Source organism: Trematomus bernacchii, unplaced genomic scaffold (assembly GCF_902827165.1).
Source record: "Trematomus bernacchii unplaced genomic scaffold, fTreBer1.1, whole genome shotgun sequence".
Classification (NCBI taxonomy): Eukaryota; Metazoa; Chordata; class Actinopteri; order Perciformes; family Nototheniidae; genus Trematomus; species Trematomus bernacchii.
In genome coordinates, this window is record NW_022987973.1 from 17,532,255 (window position 1) to 17,552,758 (window position 20,504).

General features: G+C 39.6%; 1 protein-coding gene across 1 annotated transcript in view; it reads right to left on the reverse strand.

Annotated features, from left to right (window-relative positions):
* Nucleotides 1–20,105, reverse strand: part of ddb1 (damage-specific DNA binding protein 1) — a 47,693-nt gene extending 27,588 nt beyond the window's left edge. Inside the window, exons 1-9 of the mRNA XM_034116491.1 lie at nucleotides 19,945–20,105; nucleotides 18,001–18,149; nucleotides 15,169–15,285; nucleotides 14,467–14,688; nucleotides 10,598–10,712; nucleotides 9,849–9,946; nucleotides 3,885–4,043; nucleotides 2,018–2,101; nucleotides 1,619–1,735 (exon numbers count right to left, since the gene is read on the reverse strand). Of these exons, the coding sequence (XP_033972382.1) occupies nucleotides 1,619–1,735; nucleotides 2,018–2,101; nucleotides 3,885–4,043; nucleotides 9,849–9,946; nucleotides 10,598–10,712; nucleotides 14,467–14,688; nucleotides 15,169–15,285; nucleotides 18,001–18,149; nucleotides 19,945–20,005 (1,122 nt within the window). The 5' untranslated portion in view covers nucleotides 20,006–20,105. The remainder of the gene's footprint in view (nucleotides 1–1,618; nucleotides 1,736–2,017; nucleotides 2,102–3,884; nucleotides 4,044–9,848; nucleotides 9,947–10,597; nucleotides 10,713–14,466; nucleotides 14,689–15,168; nucleotides 15,286–18,000; nucleotides 18,150–19,944) is intronic.
* Nucleotides 20,106–20,504: the final 399 nt, after the last annotated feature.

Below are 20,504 nucleotides of genomic sequence, written 5' to 3' on the forward strand. Positions count from 1 at the left end.
TTCTGTACTATCCCTATCCCTCTCTCTCGTTACCGTTTCATCTTCCTCACTGATTTCATACAAAGGAGGAGAAATGCTCAAATTAAGAAATGTATTTGTCAAACTGTTATTTTAAAAATATGTCAAAGAATGCACCAAAAACAGATTACTTCTTCATGTAGTTTCACTTAAAGTGGACCTATCATGCTATATTTGAATAATATATTGTAGGGCCATACCTATATAAAACATGTCTGTGAAGTTTTCTTTTCAAAATACCAAACAGATCATGCATTTTAGCCATGCCTCATTTCACTCTATTTGCTCTTTTCCAGCCCTGTTTTTGCAAGGGCTGATTCTGTGAGAAGTCTTCTTCACTGCTTTTGTGGCAGACTACAGCGCCACTTACAGGCCTGGCATATGTACTACAGCGTCTCCAGCACTTTCACGGCAATGGCCGTGGCCCAACCCCCCATTCCCCTGATAGGTGGAGAGTTGCCCATATAGGCGGAGCTCCCTGTTTCTGACGTCAGAACAATTTCAAATCTGTATCAGCTCCATGCAGCCCCGTTTTTAGAGATTTGGGTATGGAGGAAAAGAGAGAGGGTTGTGTTCCCTGACACACCGGGGACACATATTCATGTATAAAAGACGTACAAAAGTGCATTTTGCATGATAGGTCCCCTTTAACATAAAAAGGATTTCATTTTTAGATGCAGCAACAACACGAAGATTTCCTTTACTGGATGCATGAATTTGTGTCTTTTTGTTGCCTTTCTTAACTTGACATTGCAATATGGGTTGTATCACTTTGCATTCAGAATACTAACTCTCTGGAAACTGCGGAAGGTAAACAAACCTAAGTACGGAGTGCTTAAGATGATGGATTGTTGTGATACATGCAGACAGGGAACGACCTAGACGAAGTCTTCACTGTCAATGGTGGTGGAAGTATTATTATTAAAATGCACAACAATCTGCCTTTTTTTAAATGGAACATGAAATCCAATTTAAATGTGTGTACCAGAGATGTATTTTAACAATCAGGTGTAGTGCAGTGCAGCTAAATCATATCTAGATGCAAATAGGATAACGCCTCACACTAATGCCAGGTGTGCAGGGACGACTGTCAACCAAAAATATAGACCAGACAAAAGAGGAACACCCAGACTTCTTATAAAAAGCCACAGGAAGCTGTGTATTTGTATTTGTATTTGATGTCAGCAAGAATCTCCTGAATACACACGGCTATTCAGGCTGATGCAGGTTTGTGCATTAGCATGTTGCATGCTTAATTGCTGACAAAAACACTCTTAACACATCTCCCGAAGCAAGCTGCAGTGGCGTTATAAACCCACACTCCCTGAAGGTTGTGAGAAACATGATGATAAAAAGATAAACACAGATGGAGGCTCCCCACAAGCTATAAAGTGCATCCGGTGATAGTTAAGACGCTGTTCTGTAATCACCATGTCATGTCTGCAACAACGCCCCAAGAAGCATGGTGCTCTATCCCAAATGATTTGCCTTATGTATGTAGCAGTTATATAATATGTGTTATGTGTTTCCTGCTTGGCTTGTGGCAATAATAATTCACTTTTTCGCAAATGTAAAAGGATTCGGCTTTTGATTTATTTACCTGGCCTTGGCCCTGTCTCTCCAGGTCCACCACACACATGTCCACGATGGGCCCCAGATTGGTGAACGTCTCCATCACCCCCACATAGGAGCCCTGCTCATTGCTGTCCACGTTGAGCTGCGGGGAAACAAACACCATTTAGTATAGATTTCCATTAAAGACTAAAAGAGGGAACAACTACTTTGATCCATTTCTCAAAATGATTTTATTACCTGCAACAAATTATTTTAGAAACAGGTTTATGGAATATTTTAAAGATTAAAAGACATCATGTATTTTAGGATTGTAATAAACGTTATTAATATAGCACCTTTCATGCCAGATGCAACCCAAAGTGCTTTACAGACACAAAATAAAGATGGAGATGTAGAAGGTGTGAAAGCGTCTCTTGCAGCTTACCTTCACCAACTGGGAATCGCCCAGTCTGGAGCCCACAAAGACCACACCGTTGTCCAAGTAGGTCAAACACTCAGCGATGGATGACTGTCATTGGAGAGAGAAACAAAAACCTCTCAGTCTCTGATGCTATATCCACACCAGGGCTGCAAGCCTATGATTATTTCTTTTTTTTGGCAAAGCTAGCAGCATGGCTCAGGGGATGTCGAAGTCCATCTGTCAGAGAGTCAGCCAGTAGTGAAGAATGACTATCACAATTTCTCAAGAGTCCACGGTGATGTCTTCAAATAGCTTGTTTTGGCAAACCACAGCCTTACCCCAAAGACATTTAGTTTACTATCATATGAGGAAAGAAAAGCAGCAAGTCTTCTCATTGGAAATGCTGAAACTAGCAAATATATCTGCATTTTAGCTTGAAAAATTACGATATCATCAATTAACAGTGGCAATATTAAAATATTTGCAGATTCATTTCAGTCAATTTACTTTCTTATTGCTTCAGTTCTATTGCACACTTATGCAAATACAATTTTAATACATCCTTATTGTCTCCACTTTGAACTCCAAAGCACATTAGCTCAGCATTAACAAAGCTTTGCGTTAAGCCAAAACTGTGTGAGAAAAGTTGATCAAACGTAAAACAGTTATCCCAATGAAACAAGTTGCCTTCCGAGGACACAATTTTGCAATTCAAAAATCGTCAAAGTTCATTACATAGTATGATTATTATTTGATATTATTTTAGAATTTAAGCAATTCATGTAAGAACCTAAGCTTTGCAAATGTACGTTTTTGCTTGCTGCCCTCACGTCTTTAATTATTTTGGTTTTGTTTTTATAGTTGGCCAAACAAAACAGTAATTATGAGTCGTCTATTTAGACTCTGGTCATTTCCGGGGGGAAATCATCATTATTTTTGACCTTTCACATTCTAAACTACTAAAATAATTGGTAGATTGCTTGATAATGAAAATAATGATTATTTGTTTCCCAACTCGAGCAATTATCTGAAAGCGACAATTTTATGAAAGAGTGTGGCCAACTCTGAACCTGTAGCTCTACTGAACCATAAATTAAGTCTAAACAATGACGGCTGATAATTGTATAACTGAACAATTTAGTTTTTAGCCAAATGGAAGATAAGAAAATTAACATAGAAGCATATTCTAATAATAAGTTATTTAAAAGCAGACAGACCTCTGTTGAATAAATGTTTTTTAATTCACCATTATCAGTGTGAATATAGTGTTACACTCTGAGGTTTTATGATACACGTAAAGAGGTTTGTCTGTCTGACATTTCAATGCAGGGCTGCTGCTGCTGCCTGTGGAGTGAGCACACTGGTCCTTAGGATAAAGTTCAGAATGATTTGAAAAGCAATCCCTCTCTAGTTCAGCGCTCCTACTCTGCTTGATTGTTTCTCGCTCCAGCATCACTCAGTGCAAATGTACCTTTCTAAACTCCTCTGCAAGTTATTAGAAGAAGGTGGCACAAGCCAAGAGCTGTGTGCTTTTAAGGTGCGATTTAGCTTTGAGCGCAGTATTGACATCGTTTAAATCAACTTAAAAGAGATAAGTGACAACCTAGAAAGGTAGCAACAAAAAAGAGGTGGGATCATTTTTTCACATCTTCTCTACAAGTGTAGACTGATCCATTAGCTCCTGTCAGAGCCATAAACCATTAGGGAGTCAATCGTAACAAAGAGGGTACTGAAAGGAAAAGGCAGCAGCAGGAGGAAAATCAACAAGCAGCAGAAAGGGCAGGACAGGTAGAGAGAAACAGATGGGAGAAATGCCAGAGGTAAGGCAGGTGGGTGAAGGCATTGAAGAGAAGGAGATAAAGAGACATAAAGAATAAGATAAATAGAAGACCTCTCCGAGCAGCTCCACATGCAGGTCTTTGAGCGCCACTGTGCCGTCCATCAGCTCCTCCTTCTCCAGCAGCAGCATAAACAGCCGCCCCTCCATGTCCCCCAGCAGGTAGCGGGAGCCATTGGGGTCAACCCGGTTGTGACAGACGATGGTGCTTTGCTGCAGACGAGAGGGGGACACAAACACATCGTTAAAATGACAGGAACAGTGGAGGAGCAGCGAGAGGTCCTTGTATTACTAAAGAAGTCTAAATCCTCACCTCATGCATTATCTATTATGAGCATGTCAAAGAACAAGCCAGAGAGACCTGACAGGCACAATGTTTTTTTGTTCTGGCTCATTTATAAATACAAACTCTGGAGTTTCCCAACAGTACAGTTTAAATCTGATTCACAGATCTAGAGACTGCTCGTATTTTGTTTGACAAGAAAAGCTCAGATTAAACAAGTCTGCCTGTCGTCCCGTCAGGACCCCAGGAGACAAACGGAGATGCTTAAAAGTTTATTTTTGCTTCTTGTTTGAGAAACTTCAATTTTAATGTGAGTTACAAATGACATGTTGGAGCTGTCTTCTTTTTTACATTAAAAAAATTATATATGATTTTTGAGGACTTTTGTTTTCTTACAGAAGAACCTTACATAAAAGAAAACCGTTAGATTAGGAATATGGCAACCCAAGCCCAAACATCTGTGGATTTGATATAAAAAACAAACAAAGGAGAATCCAGTACGATCAGCAAACCTAAACTATCTGTCATAAACTGTCACTGAGGTATAGAGTACTTTGAATGACTTATATCCATGGAATCATAATACCTTTGTTATTTTAAATAACGGGGTTTAAACATTTGAACTGAGTCACACTTTACATTTTATTAGAAAGTTAAAATGGTGCCGACCAATCAAACTGCGCTTAAAGTTCTGTATGTGTGAAAAAGTTAAAATAAAAGTTGTGTTTGGGGCTATGTGTTTCTGCCTTTAGGCGAGAAGAATATGTGTTGAGTTTGATGTCTTCTAGGTGGCAAGGTTAAACAAAGTGCATCTCCTCTAATGTATTATTAAAGGGTAAGTTGTTAAAGAGAGGGAAAAACACGGTATGGGATGGTTATCGGCAGACAGTCAAGGTGAAGTATCTGAAATGAACGAATATTGAGTCAACCCTGAATGTGATCTTGAATTCTGAAGAATCCTTAAACTGTGTGATTGAGCAGAACATTTGACATCACATGGTTGAAAAATAACTCATCAGTGCTCCCTGGAGGTCAAATGATGCAATAGCTTCACTGTTTCTATATCACTTACTGTATAGGCAACATATATTAAGTATGTATTTACTTGAATATCGTTTGACTTATCAGGTGACATATATGCCAATATGGATATGTGTGATAAGTTAATACTGGCTCATAATAGGAGCTTGGTAATTATTTGATATCAGATTCCTTTTGTCGTATCAATATATTCCCACAGAGTGCGTTATACAATATACTGTATGCTCCCCCAAGTCAAACTGCATAGCCACTCGGACAGAGAGGAGGAAAGTCAGAAAACTGCCAACTATAAACACAGTGACACATAAAACGTCTTCTTCTCCTTTCTACTGGAACAAAACTCCCCAGGGATATTGTCAGATAGGGCTGTCCCGAATAGTTTGAGGCTTTCAAGCTTTGTTCATAGGGTTAACAAACTTTTGATTGCTGCACGGATTTTTTCTTGCAAATCTAGTCCACCCAGTATTTCTGCACAGTTGAAAATAAAGATATAGCTTTAGTAATACTATTGGTGTTTTGTTATTTGTGGAATTAGATTGTTAAATGAATCATGTGACCTACAGATGGCAAATAACTCAAAAGAATGAACCTAAAAGTAAAAAACCTTTTGAAAAATGATAAATGTGAAATGTACAACATGTTTTTATTATTTATTTTTCAAATATTCTGTTAGCATTCCTATTTGTTGGCCTCTCAAAAACAACATTTTCACTGTGATGAAAAAACTGATTTTCTATCGCTTTTTGCACACACATGGGCCCTTTCTCATTTCACTAATTTCTCCTCCTCGACTCCTCGGTTTTCCGGTAGTGACCCGGAAATGGATTTCAGCGCGCCATGTTGAAGGACATCTAATTTCTCTAAATGCACTTCGAGGACCGAGGACCGAGCATCGAGCATCGAGGAGGCTCTCTGGAAGAGCTATAACCGAGGATACACTGATGGGTCCTCCACGGATGTATTTCCGGCTACAGTGATGTTTCAAAGAGTCGTGACGCACGGCCGGACTTATCTCAGCCAATGACAGCTCTGCATGCATCCCCTGGATATTATTTTAGTAACTGCTTCAATCAGACGTGATGTTTACAGTGAGAACAGCTGTGAGGTCCGTGCAGAAAGCAGAGCAGTGTGTATAATATATATCACTCAGTATAACAGGCCTACATTACTCTCTGTATTTGTATGCTGTAGTTTACTAGATTTCTAAAAACAAAGAGTCGATATTTTTCAAAAACCATTTAGTGCTTCACATAATAAAATACACAACGACTGTATCCTGATATATATTATATGCTTTAAAGGCCCTGACACACCAGGCCGAAATCGGCCGTTTTCGCTAGTCGGACGACGAAGCGTGCCCTGTCGCCCAAACTCAATTTGGTGTGTCCCGCACCGTCGGCCGTGACACGCCTTTCATGGCCGACGCACGGCTGAATCGGCCGTGCGTCGGCCACAGGCAGTCGGACAAAGAAATTACTCTGATTGGCTGTTCAGCTAGCGAATCAGTGCATGAGAAGCGAAACGGTTGCTTGAGAATGTCTTCCACAAGCAACACTCCAATGGCTGATAGCTCCAGTACCGCACGAAACATGTTTTCGATAGACGAGAGTGAAAATGGAACGCACACGCTATTTGTTGTTTGTTTAGATCACGCAGTCTGTTCTTCTTCTCTGTCTTCCGGTTGTTGCCTCTGAATGACGAATACACACTACCGCCGCCTGCTGGTAAGGAGAGTTATTGCCACTCACGCATGCGCAGTTCGTACGTGCTCGGCTGTAGTCTTTGCGGTGTGTTCCAGTGCGACACATGGCCAAGACGCAGGAGAACACGGCGACGCAACAGTCGGCGTCTGCGAGTTCTCTGGTGACTGCTTGGTGTGTCAGGGCCTTAAGAGCTGTAGGTGCGTGTTGTACAGTACAACGGACGTCTCTTTAAAATGACTGCTCAGAGGAGAGGATTTCTCATTTCTCTAAACGTCTGCTGCTTCCCCTCCTCTCTCCTCGGTTCCCCTCCTCGACTCCTCCGCTCGCATCTCCTGTGGGCGGGACTAAGACACGAGGATAGGAGTCGAGGAGGGGAATTAGACAAATGAGAAAGGGCCATGGAGCCAAGCCGCTGTATTAACGTGGTGATCAAACAGCAATAGATCACCATTATATATATATGACATGTAAATAACAACAAAAACAATATAGTATGTGCCTTAAACTGGAGCCAAAGTCTTCCGTCTCCACTATCAGCTCTTTAACACAGTAGTTATGTTAGGAATTGGCATTAAAATCACGCAGGGTGACTAAGCTTCTCCTACTTTACCGTCAAAAGAAGCTTTTGTTATTGCTGTTGTCTCCAGTACAAGCAAAGTCAATTTCTCACTTGATCGCACATTCAAAAAACGTATTTTCCTGCCTGTGGTTTTGTTTACATCTTCTGTTAAACCGTGGACTCACTTTTATTTTCACAATCATCTAGCCTCCTTCTGTCGGCTGAATGGCAGGTAATTAGCTTGTTAGACTCAACAACCGAAACCAGTCTGCTGTCCGAAACACAGACCAATAAAATATGAGACACATTGAGCACATGCTAGCAGAATCTGTTGTTTCACAATTGTGTTCCACTTCTGTGCTCATGAGTGACAATTTATTAATTAGCTGCCAAACATGTTGTTATACATCAGAAGAGATACTTTTGTGTGCTTGGCACAGCTGAAAGAAGTGCGTTTTTCAGATGAATACTAATGTAACAGTAGCTGTGTGGGAAAAAAAGTAACTTTATTTCGAGTTTTTGTCACACTGCAACAATAGATGCCCCTCTGTCCTCAAACGTCTGCTGAGCAACAGTGGAGCAATGCTACTGTGGAAACAGAGCTGCGACAGAGACACGACAGCTTGCAAAGCATTCATGAGCGGTGTTAGCGTGCAAGTTGGCCGGGGCTTTTAAAGACAAAACCAATCAGCAGGACACAGAGATGAGCCGCGAGACAACAATGAGACAACTGTCAGCTTGGAAACATTTTAGGCTAAGCGTGTGATGCATTTTAATTTGTGTTGCTAGGGTAGTGGAAAGGACAGCTTTGTGGTGCAGCGGAAAAACACTCCATTGCTTTTTTATGGCAGCTTACTTTCTACTAAGTTAGTTAACTGATATTTTCTTTTAATTTATGTTTATGTCTATTAATCTTGTGGTAATAAGAAAAGTCCCTTGTTTTATTGAAATAATAAAGCGTAGTTTGAAAGTGGCTGTTTCCTGTACTGTGATAAAAAGCACTGTTTTATGAGAGGCTATTACAGATACTTTAAAACACACAGAGCTATAGTTATATTCAAAGTACAATCATAAGGAGCAGAATTCCAATCTGTCACAGCCCTGTACGTCCAAGCAATTAAAAGACTAAAAAACGCTCACTTTTAAAACTTCCCCCATCCGCGACATATAGTTGCTGGACAGGGAATACAGAGGATGAAACTAAAAAGTGAAAATAAAGGGGTAGAAACAGCTGTTTGGGACATTTTCAAAACCAAAAGTATGACACCTGTTAAGTTACAGAAAGTAATTTCTTGCAATAAAGTGTGTCCAAGCTTCCCTACAAACTATATCAGACGATTACAGATTACCTCAATTTAAATGAAGGAGCCCTAATTGGGAAAAACAACTTAAAATATCTTTCTATGTTATCTATAATAGGAAACATACTTTTCTAATTATCTAAATGTTGAAATGCATAGAAAGTTTTATATTACCTTCTAAAGTGACCAAGTCATTTAGAAAAAGTAAAACATCTAAATCAACCCTACATCAGACCGATAGGTTCATTTTCAACTTAGCAAAAAACTCTTGTAAAGACATTATATTATCATGAAGACTGTGTAACTCTTAATTAAACCCTACTACATTTGAGAAACTTGAAATGCTCTTTCCAAAATGTATGAGACTGTCGCACCAGAAAGCAGCGAGACGGTGAGCGCACATTCTCTAATTATAGACGGCGGATGCTGTGAAGCGGCTCCTTAAGGCCCTGAGCTTGGTTAAATGTGAGCAGAGCCGTACAGGCTGCAACTTCATCTTGATAGGATAACATTAAAAGCAGCGGTGCATGGGGAGCTGAAGTCATCATCACAGCACTTAAAAACTCGCCTTTAAGAAACCCCTTCCAATATCAATCACAAGATTCATAACAAATAAACTCCAACACGTACACCTCGGAGGCTCCTAAACGTAGCAAAATATGATTTAAATGTTCGCATTAACAGATGAAGAGGACTTCTTTTACTACCACCATTTTTATTTCTGTTCATTATAAAGAGTTATGCAACTGGGACTCAATTTACAACAAAGCCTCAGTTTAATTTGACAACATTTAGCTGGAGCCTCTCTCACACCTATTATTAACTGGACTTGACTTTATATGAAAAAGGATGACAGTCCAATCCTAATGACTAAAAAAAGTTAACATGGACGCCAGTAGATGCTTTATGACTTGGGGCTTAAAATCTGTAATTTGCTTGGCATATCTCAAACATTAATCAGTGTGGAAATAACATTATGGTGTGTTGCTAAACACTATATCCATCAATTCTACACAATGCCAGCTGAATGATAAATAATCTAAAACTAAAGAGCTGGGAAAAACAAGTATTTAAAAACACGGATGATAAAAGCCTTGGATTATCTATTAACCCATATTCTGGTGCCTTTACCTTGATAGTAGGTGGTGCAATGGCCAAGTATTTGTCTCCATTGTGGTAGGTGATGGACTCTTGTCCTATGATTATAGCTCCACCAAATGGCTCTGGCACTAAAAGACAAGCACAAAGGAAAGAGTCAGTTTCATTTTGTTCAGACAAGGACATATGACACAGTTAGTTTGAAACAAAGATACTCTTAAACGCAACAAATAATATTTTCATTATCAATATATTAACTCCATCCATGTTTTCAACTCATCTACAATGCTGAGGGCTCCGGGGGAAGATGTATTATCATTTTTTAATTTACTAATTTATTTGTTTATCAGATAGGAACAGAGCAACTTAACGAACATCAGTATAAAAAAATACCCGATTTGAATTGCCAGAGGTATCAAGAATACTAATTTACATCCGTATTCCCAAGGCCCCAAATGTACGTTCTTTGTTTTGTTAATACTTCTGTCTGACTTTTCCCAACAACAAGAAGTGTAGCCTGAGCTAAATACAAAGAAAATAACTCTGAACATCTTAGTACCCCTTAAAACTGCTTTTTTAGTTTGACCTATGGGTAAGACTGATTGTTTCCTTTATTAAGACTTTTATCTTTACAATTCATATAGAAAATGTATTCTAATATTAAGACTTTTATCTTTACAATTCATATAGAAAATGTATTCTAATTCAAATCCAGGTTGAGGATGAATAACATAATTTGCAACTAACTCATTGATGTCCAGCAGAGTAAATGCTCTGATTACCTGGGATGACCATCGACGCCTCTGCCTCCACGTTCTCCTGTTTCCAGGGGCCCTTGTTGAACTCCTTCTCCCTCAGAGAAACCTCGTAGGTCTTCACATGGCGCCCCTGGGGATCCTACGATACACAAAAAGGTCTTGACATCATGTTTGAAGTATAGATCAAATGTAAGTTTCCCTGTAGAGATTTAGACTTCTAATAGAGCTATGGAGCTGTTTTTCTAAGGGTGGTGCTGTGTGTATAGTGCAAGTGCACTATACACAAACCTAAAAATGGCATCACACTGTTTCCCTGATCAACAGGTGGCAATTACACAACCAAGTTTTGCCATATTGCCCAGTAAAAACAGGGATGGAAAATACTGCAAGCTAGTTATCACAGATTTAAAACAGAGTTGGATTTGAAATACCTTTTTAAAGAAATGGCTTACACAGATTGTTAACACAACAGGAACATTCCGCAGAGGCACCTCTACACTTCACCATCAAACAGGTGAGTTTGATCAGATGTTGCTGTATTGTTTCATGTATTTTTGATTGCCGGAGGGTGATCTGACAGATGTTTTTAATGCCGTTTTTATGTTTCTTTATTTTCGTTTGAGGCAGGTAATGCAAGACAAATGTTCACGTGAACAGTCAATAACGTTTTATTTTATGTTAAACTGCTTCTTAACTGCTGCAACAATAATACAATAACATTTAGTTTCAATCACTTTAGGCTTCAGAGAATACTTTACATAAAAAAAGCAAATGTCCCACCAATATCAATTTACCAACAAACTGATTTGTATTCCAGAGACCTGTACTACGAAGCCGGTTCAACCTAACCTGGATATGTTTGAGTTACCCGGTTTACCTAATCCAAAACAAACACGCTCTCGCTAAGCTGTCCTACGACGCTGGTTATCAACTCGTTAACTCAAGCCAGCTTTGCCCTATCTAGTTAGGTGCACGTTCACATAAAAGGGGTGGTATTTGGAGCATTCGACCAATCTCAAACACGGACAAGCGTACTGACAGCGCAGCGCGTCATACTTCCTGAATGAAAAGTGAACTATAATATTAGACAAATATGAAGACGTTAAACTTTAAACATCCATGACTTAAACACTTTATCCAGGATAAAAGCCACATAGCTGCAGCTGCAAGGTGAATACAGCTGGAAAAAGTGTTTGAATGCGTTCATTAACAGGTTTATGATATCACTGCCCCGTCTAAGACACGAGTGGATCTGACTTTAATTACATTTGACTCGAGTGTTTTGTCAACTTAATGTGTTGCTTAAAATAATACTTCTGCATACAGTATGTGACACTGTGAGTGTTGCACGCCAGATACGGCTCAAGAAGCTGACTCAGATAAGGAAATATATGCTAGGCCTACATTATGATATGATGTGATATGAATGATAATGGGACACATCGACGTCTGCACTCACAGTGCCGCGGACTGTACGTAATGTTACTTTGATCAGGTTACTTATGTTGTGGCAGATATTTAAAGTGGACCTATCATGCTATATTTAAATGATATATTGTAGGGCCATACCTATATAAGGTATATTTATACGTTTCTGTTTTCAAAATACCAAACAGATCATGCATTTTAGCCATGCCTCATTTCGCTCTATTTGCTGTTCTCCAGCCCTGTTTTTGCAGGGGGCTGATTATGTGAGCTGCAGCTGACCACGCCCCCCTGCAGGAGAGGGGAGCGCGCTCTGAACAGCTGCTGGGCTGTCAGAAGAGGGGGAGAAAAATAGATCTCCGTCCTCCATGTTTTATTATAATATAGAGTCGTTATTCATTTGTTTTAAAGCTCAATAAATAACAAAGAAGACCTTTGACCGGCACTTTTCTAATTTTGTCCAGAAGATTTCAACTTTAACGGACATCTTGACCGGCGAAAGAAAACCTAACTGAAACAATGCCGCACGGTCCCCTCGTTCCTTGGAAGAGGCGGAGAGGTGGGTGTTTGTCATCTGCTGGTGGACTAACCGGAGAGAATTACAGTGCTTGCCTCGACGGGGAGGGATTGCATTGAATTAAAGCAGCAGGAGCAAACGCTTGCCTCGGGGAGGGAGAAAAAAAAGCCACAGCGGAGAATAAACAGAAGGGTAACCATGGTAACCATGCACGGGAAGTCTTCTTCGCTGCTTTTGTGGCAGACTACAGCGCCACTTACAGGCCTGGCATATGTACTACAGCGTCTCCAGCGCTTTCGAACGGCAATGGCCGGCCGTGGCCCAACCCCACATTCCCCTGATAGGTGGAGAGTTGGCCCAATAGCCGTAGCGCCACCGTCCTGGCGTAACTTATTCTGAACGGCTAGCCTCCGGAGCAGGATAGGTTCCAGGATAAAAGCACTGCCTGCTGACCAATCAGAGCTCAGTGTGCGGAGTTTAAAGCGATCAATTCATAGGACAGGAGAAAGGAAATACAGTTTAAACTGCCGTTGCAGGAAAGACGGCCGGCCAAAATCACCGACTGTGATGAAATGAATAGAATATCCCCTCCCATCTTCAGAGCAATCTGACTATTATAACATTAGCGTTAAGAAAGCTTACTTAAATATCTGCCACAACATAAGTAACCGGATCAAAGTAACATTAAGTACAGTCCGCGGCACTGTGAGTGCAGACGTCGATGTGTCCCATTATCATTCATATCACATCATAATGTATCATATATTTCCTTATCCGAGTCAGCTTCTTGAGTCGTATCTGGCGTGCAACACTCACAGTGTCACATACTGTATGCAGAAGTATTATTTTAAGCAACACATTAAGTTGACGAAACACTCGAGTCAAATGTAATTAAAGTCAGATCCACTCGTGTCTTGGACGGGGCAGCAGTGATATCATAAAACTGTTAATGAACGTATTCAAACACTTTTTCTTTTACCAGCAGTATTCACCTTGCAGCTGCAGCTATGTGGCTTTTATCCTGGATAAAGTGTTTAAGTCATGAATGTTTAAAGTCTTCATATTTGTCTAATATTAGTTGACTTTTCATTCAGGAAATATATGACGCGCTGCGCTGTCAGTACGCTTGTCCATGTTTGTGATTGGTCGAATGCTCCAAATACAACCCCTTTCATGTGAACGCGCACCTAACTAGATAGGACACGGCTGGCTTGAGCGATCGAGTTGATAACCTGCGTCGTAAGACAGTTTAGCGAGAGCGGGTTTTTTTTTTATTAAGACAACCGGATAACTCAAAACATATCCAGGATATGTTGAACTAGATTCGTAGTATAGGCCCCTGGTTAGCCGCTCAGCATAAGTTACCATGGAGATCTAGCCCGCTAAGAAGTGAACCAGCGTCGTAGGACCGGAAACCCAGAGTTTTCCCTGAAGTTAGCTCGCTAAGCGAAAATCCGGCTTTGTCGTACAGGCCTCAGGTCTCGAGTAAAAAACAAACTATTTTTAAGGTAAATAAACCAAACGTTTCCAAAATCTCAAAGCCTCTATAATACAGTATATGGTTAAAAGATTTACATTAAAACACAGCAGTCAATGTTAATTGTCATTTGTCTACATTTTTTTTACTAGCTGTTCATATTAACTTTGATTGTATGTTTTGTGATTATTCATCATGATTATTTAACATTTAGCTGACCCTACTCTGTACCGTTTCTGGATACAACAACCAAATATGACAAAAGTTGGTTTATTAAAAACAAATGGTTTACATGAGTAATTGGGTAGATGAAACACCATGAATCAAGCTTTGTTCAATGACTGTTTCAAAACACATGCCTAACCTTGAAAGCATAAAGGTTAAAATTAAGGATTTTTCAAAAGGTTAGCACTTTCTATGAACCCTTGTTATTCTGTTTAACACACACTCCAACTTTCACTCCTTTCCCAGTACCTGGTAGATGAAGCAGACGGTGGGGGCCTGGCAGCCGTACAGGAAGTGAACATCGATGACCTGCAGCTCCTCCAGTCTGATGTTGAAGGCCTTGAGCTCACGGTTGTCCCGGTCCAATGGGATCACCTTGAACAACCCGTCATACAGCCGCAGGCCAATCATACGGCACTCTGGGTCTACAATTCCAATAATACCGGTTTCTGACGGACGCCCGATACGATCCTGAAACGGAGCATTTGGTTTGAAAAGGTTTAAGACTAGACTTCTGACAAAAACAAATACAAATCAGATTTTGTGTGTTCCCAAGCTGCTGTTTGAAAAGCACATACACCATTATCAGCTTTTATATTTCAAATGAGACCTAATAATTCAAAAACTTTATACATTTTATAAATGTATAACTTTTATACAAACTCTATAAGGCAATAATAACATGCCAATTTATATTACATGATTTTATATTAACATGTGGCTGTATTCAGAGATTCTAACTGAAGTTTGATTTATGACGGTCTACTGTAGATAGTATCAATGATAAACTCTGGTGCATTGAATCAAGGTTAATGGGAGAAGGTTCAAACCCATACAGTTATTCATATCAACAAAGCTAATGAAATGAATTAATCTCCTGAAAGTCAAGTTTATTGAGGAGACTTTACAATACTGTGAATTTCAAGAACAATTTTTGTGTTTCTGTCTCACCTGGACATTTCCATGGGCGCGAGTGATGATGTCAATGCTCTCCCCATTCTGTTTGTATTCGAGGATGCAGGCGTTGTACTTGGATGTGAGAATGAACAGCAGGTCTTTGCTCTCACCCTGAACAAATGGGAAAAAATATCCAAGTCATCAAAAAAACACGAGAGGCCTGCTTCCAATTTAATTCCACCAGCCAAATTACTTTGGACAGACTTGACCAGACTGTGAATCCACTCTTCAGTCGATAGCAACTGTCCAACTCGGATAATGGTATTTTTTTATTAAGTCAACATTTATAATAACACTAATATTTGGGATGTCTGTTTTTGTTTTTCAAACGTATTTCATTAAAGGTCCCATGTCATGGCCATTTCTACTGATCATAATTCCATTGTTGAGGTATACTAAAATAGATTTATATTGTGCAATTTTCCAAAATCACATTGGTTTCTCATACAGCATCTCTGTATAGTATGTGTATTCACTCTCTGTCCTAAACGGCTTGTTGGAGCTCCTGCCCCCCCTCCCTATAATATATCGAGGGGTGAGAACCAGAGGGGGCGTAAGTGACATTTGACCAACTTAACAGGACAGCCAAAACAAAAAATGACCATACTTTGTCCTGACTTTGTTTATCAAATTAAATCATACTTAATGAACGATATTTTGACATTCATTGAAAAAAAATATACTTCTATCTTTTTTTTTTTTTTTTTATTCGGAAGAAAGTCACATGCGTCTTTTTGGAACTACGATTTTATCTCATATACACTAACAAAAAGGGCGTATCTGATAAAAATAGGAAAAAGGCTTTACATTTATGAGTTGAAAAGTAACAGTAATCAATTGTTATAATAAAAATATCATATAAAAATATCCTTATATCATATTAGTTCATTCAATGTAATTGTTCCAAAAAAAAACATTAATAACCATTTTGCCAAATAGTTAATTGTTTAGCCATCTCCCCAAATAACCAATTAAAAATAGGCTACAGAGTCCATTGTGATAATATAAAATATCAATATCACATTAGTTCACTGAATAACAATAAATTACATTAAACCTGGCCTAATAACTGTTTGGCAAATCAAAAAAGACTTTAGAACATTGGGAATGTCAAATATAGCAATATAAATTATATACGACAACAGCATATTTCATGCAGATCATGTACATTTCAGATTGATTTGAAACGACATACTAGCCTACTCTGCCTGAATGACTTGCAAAGACTGGTAGAAGTCCACATAGGAGTGAGGGATACTCCCATTTGTGCACAGTGTGAGTACACAGTTCACAGCAGTGATCCCAGGTGGACCTGTGTGCATCTTCTTTGGTTCAATTGCATGAGCACCTCTGGTCTCCTGCTTTCCAACTTGCAGCTTGGTCGGACAGCTCATATTTGAACTGAATGCCTTTCGGATCCTCTTTTGTGTAGCACAGCCATTTCATTTTCTGCCAACTAACTGTTTGTCCCTCTGTGTCTTTGGTTCCGTTTCGGACCGTGTGTTGTGAGAAGGACTTGAAATCCAGTAAGTCACTGTGCCCAAGCTCAATCACCTTGTATGCCCTGTTCCTCCTTGCCATCCTCACAAGAGTGTAGTACCCCTCCGGACTGTACACAGGCACTTTTTTTCTGGCGGTCTCAATGGCTGCATGGACATTGTCACATTCCATCTGGCTGTGACCAGACTCCATGAATGTATGGTCAATAATGGAGATGGGCAAGGTTTTAACTGCATGGAGACACATGGCACTAAAACCAGCATTCCTGTTCTGCCCACCACATGTGTCAGAGTACAGCACCACATGCTCAGTATCTGAAAGAGTTCACAGATACTGGAACATGCATGTGCTGATCTCTGATGAGTTGAATTCTCTGTTGAAGATGGATCTGTAGAAAGTTTCCTTTGTCATTGAATTTGAATCCTGGATTATTTCATTCTCTTCTGCATCTTGGCCGCGTTCACACCGGAGTACTTTTCCCCGTACTTTTCGCGTTTATTTCCGTTAGTACCCCTTATGTCGCGTTCACACCAAAAAGAGTACTTAGTGCCGGGAACTTTTACCCCCATTTTTAGTGCCTGCTGAGAGATGGTACTTTCCTGGGGGAAAAAAGTGCCCCAGTTCTGATTGGCTGGGCGAATTGCAAACCACGCCCCGTAAAACTCTGAAATGTTTTGTAGAGCCGCCATTTTATTATCCTCGCATTAGCATTAGCCCAGCGCACAAACGCAGAGACTAACTTATGGCAACACAAAATAAAATATGGGAGCGGTGGAGATGAGGAGGTGTCAGCGTTCTGGCGATTTACTCGGAAGGCTTCAGTAGAAGCTTCTACTGAACCCTAACTCCGGGGACTTCCGGCCGGGGACTTCGGGTGGCAGTATACACCATGTAGTGGTTTGCGGCCTGCCAGTAAACCCAAAGCAGAAGAAGACGAAGTGACGTCAGCGACTCATTTGCATAATCTTCCCTCAGGGAACTTATTCCGGTGTGAACGCGATCTGTACTAAGTGCCCTGGGGTAATAAGTGCCGGGGCACTTTTTTTTTTTTTTAGAATTCACATGCAATGTTTTGGCAGTAGAAAGAGCTTTCATTTGCTATATATAACTCATTTTTGACCAAAATGTCACTTGCGCCCCTCTGGTTCTCACCCCTCGATATGTGCATTCCTTCTCAAATAACAAGGTTTGTTAAATAATTAGCCAAGAAACTCGTCCATGGTGAAACAAAACAAATACATGTAGTTCTTGAGTTATTCCAAGAGCCCACCAACTAATTATTTTTCATAAACTTGTACACATTACTACAAACCACACAACACTCACCTTTGGCCGGAAGAGCTCCATGACAGCAATCTTCCCATACATGCCCACCTCCTTGACGGGCCGCAGCCCCTCTGCTGTGACCACATAGATCTCCAACCGTGTGTTTTTAGCTATGAGCAGATTGAGGTCATCTGCAGAGGTGAAGTGACCTATAGGCAAAAAATGTATTTATAATAAGTTAATTACACGGTTGTCTTGGTAGGAGTCGTAGAGGAAAAGATGACATGGAAAGGTCAGCACTTATTTTTACTATGGATTTACCTGATGTTTAACATAATGTGTTTGGTTACAAAAACAAAAAGGTATCTCATACTATATCATTCTATAATACTATAATATTGTTAACAGACAAAAGCAAAGAATGTTCAAAACTGAGAAACTAAAACCAGGCTCATTTCACTCAGCTACAACAATCAGATAAGAATAAAACACTTAAACCACAGTTATTACTCAAACAACTTGTACATTGATCAATAACATGGTCAATTGTAGTGATTTATTAAATGTATAGTAATTTGTCAAAACCCAAACATTTGTTTAAATATTTTAACTGACATGTTAAGGAATCAACCCCTTGAGATGAAATATCTCGTTTTCAAGGGGGTCCTAACAAAGTACAAACAGCAAGACAGTAACAAAATCTAACAAAACAAACAAAATCAAGTCACAACTAACAGCAAAGACTAGCCTACTACAATAACAACACAAAACATAGAGATTGAACAAAACCACTATGTGGCCACAGAGAGGCCATGAACTAAAACATTTGCCCACCAATAAAATAAAATAAGTACGGACATAGTGTTTTATACGTGTGCAATCGTCGACAGAATGTGCAATTCACCTCATAATAATTGCACAAAGCATTTTTAAAGATTTGAAAGAAAGTTAAGCAAGCACATTTAAATTGAATAGTCAAACAACAAAGGACATTTAAGACATCCGGCTCAGATGATTGACAGGCATATATTATTTCCTCAAGATCTTTTGACTGTGCAGTTAATAACTCAAATAAAGAAATGATTTCAACATTGACTAAAGTAAAAGTTTAACAGTTGCAGATAGTATCTGTATACTGTCCATCTCTGAAGATTTTAGATGTAGATCAACATCATTACAGTATGATGCAGGCTTGCAGTGAAGCATTTTTATACAGAGATATGGGAATACATAGAGAATGCACCTCGTAAGAAGCCCATTTTTTTTACATTATAATTAGAGAAAATCTTGTTAAAAGAAAAAAAGAAAGAAAAAGTTCACGTTAGACACTGGAGTTTAGAGAGGCATGCCATGTGTACATGTCCAAATCTAAAATGTATGCCACAACAAGCTCAAATTTGTTAACGTAAATGGGACAAGGATTGCTTTAGCATGATATCATTCATAGGATAAATGTGAGGTGATTCAATTAATACTACCACCTCAAATGTCAGTTTCAGCATCAGTATCTTATCGTATATGTAATGGCCCATGTACGTTAGATCTAACGACGACGCCAGCTTTCTAATAACAGGAGAAGCTATTTGTCAGACGAGCAGAAAGCTAAACACCATCTGCCTGAATGTTTCTCGCAGAGTTCAATAACTGTGCTTATGTATGATAATGTGGGTCAGCAGAGGAAAACGCATTATGATCTGGGGAAACCAAACGCGACACAACAACAGCTAACGTCGGATCCAAACCAAGAACCAACGAAATGTTGAACCGGGCCATGTGTGCGCTAGAACATACATTATATAAACACATAAAGGAGTATGTGTCATTACTTACATGCATAAAAGTATGCCTAGACAAGCAAGTAAACATTTGACTTAGCAAAACAACAGCTATCGGCTGCTACAGGCCCGTCTGGACCACTGTATTTGCAGCGCGGGAGCTCAGCTAGCACGCAGGTGGCGAATGTTCATGCAGCCCTGAGAAAAACAACAACCCGCGGAGACTTACCTGTGACGCAGGCGTTCACCGCCGTAGGTTTCTGGGCTGTTACCACGTAGTTGTACGACATTTTTGACAACAACAAAAGACAAACACAAGAGAAGTGTTTTAATCTCAGACAAGTGGCAAAATCATTGATAATACACTTCCGGAAGTAGTTAGCTGTGCCTACAAACGTAACGGCGGATAAGGAGCGCTCACTCTGAGCTGCAGCGCCCCCTCTGTGGCGGAGGCCTGCTGGGGACAACGGTTAAAACAAATCAGTTATTTAGATTAATACGTATGTTTATTGATCCAAAATTGTTAGAACTAGGTTATCAGGCATTACATATGAGTACAACAAATACACTGTGCATATATAGGATACATATCTACACTACAACAATAAATATCTGAAGAATACATTTGGTTTTATTGTTTTGTTTTGACAAAAGTGTTCCAAAAGAGTCCGTTTACCTAACGGAAATAAATGTATTGTAGGCCGAGTTGAAACGCACTGCAATATGTTTTTAGTACAAATATTATACACATTTACCACTGTAAGTGAAACAGCATGCTGGAGATGTTTC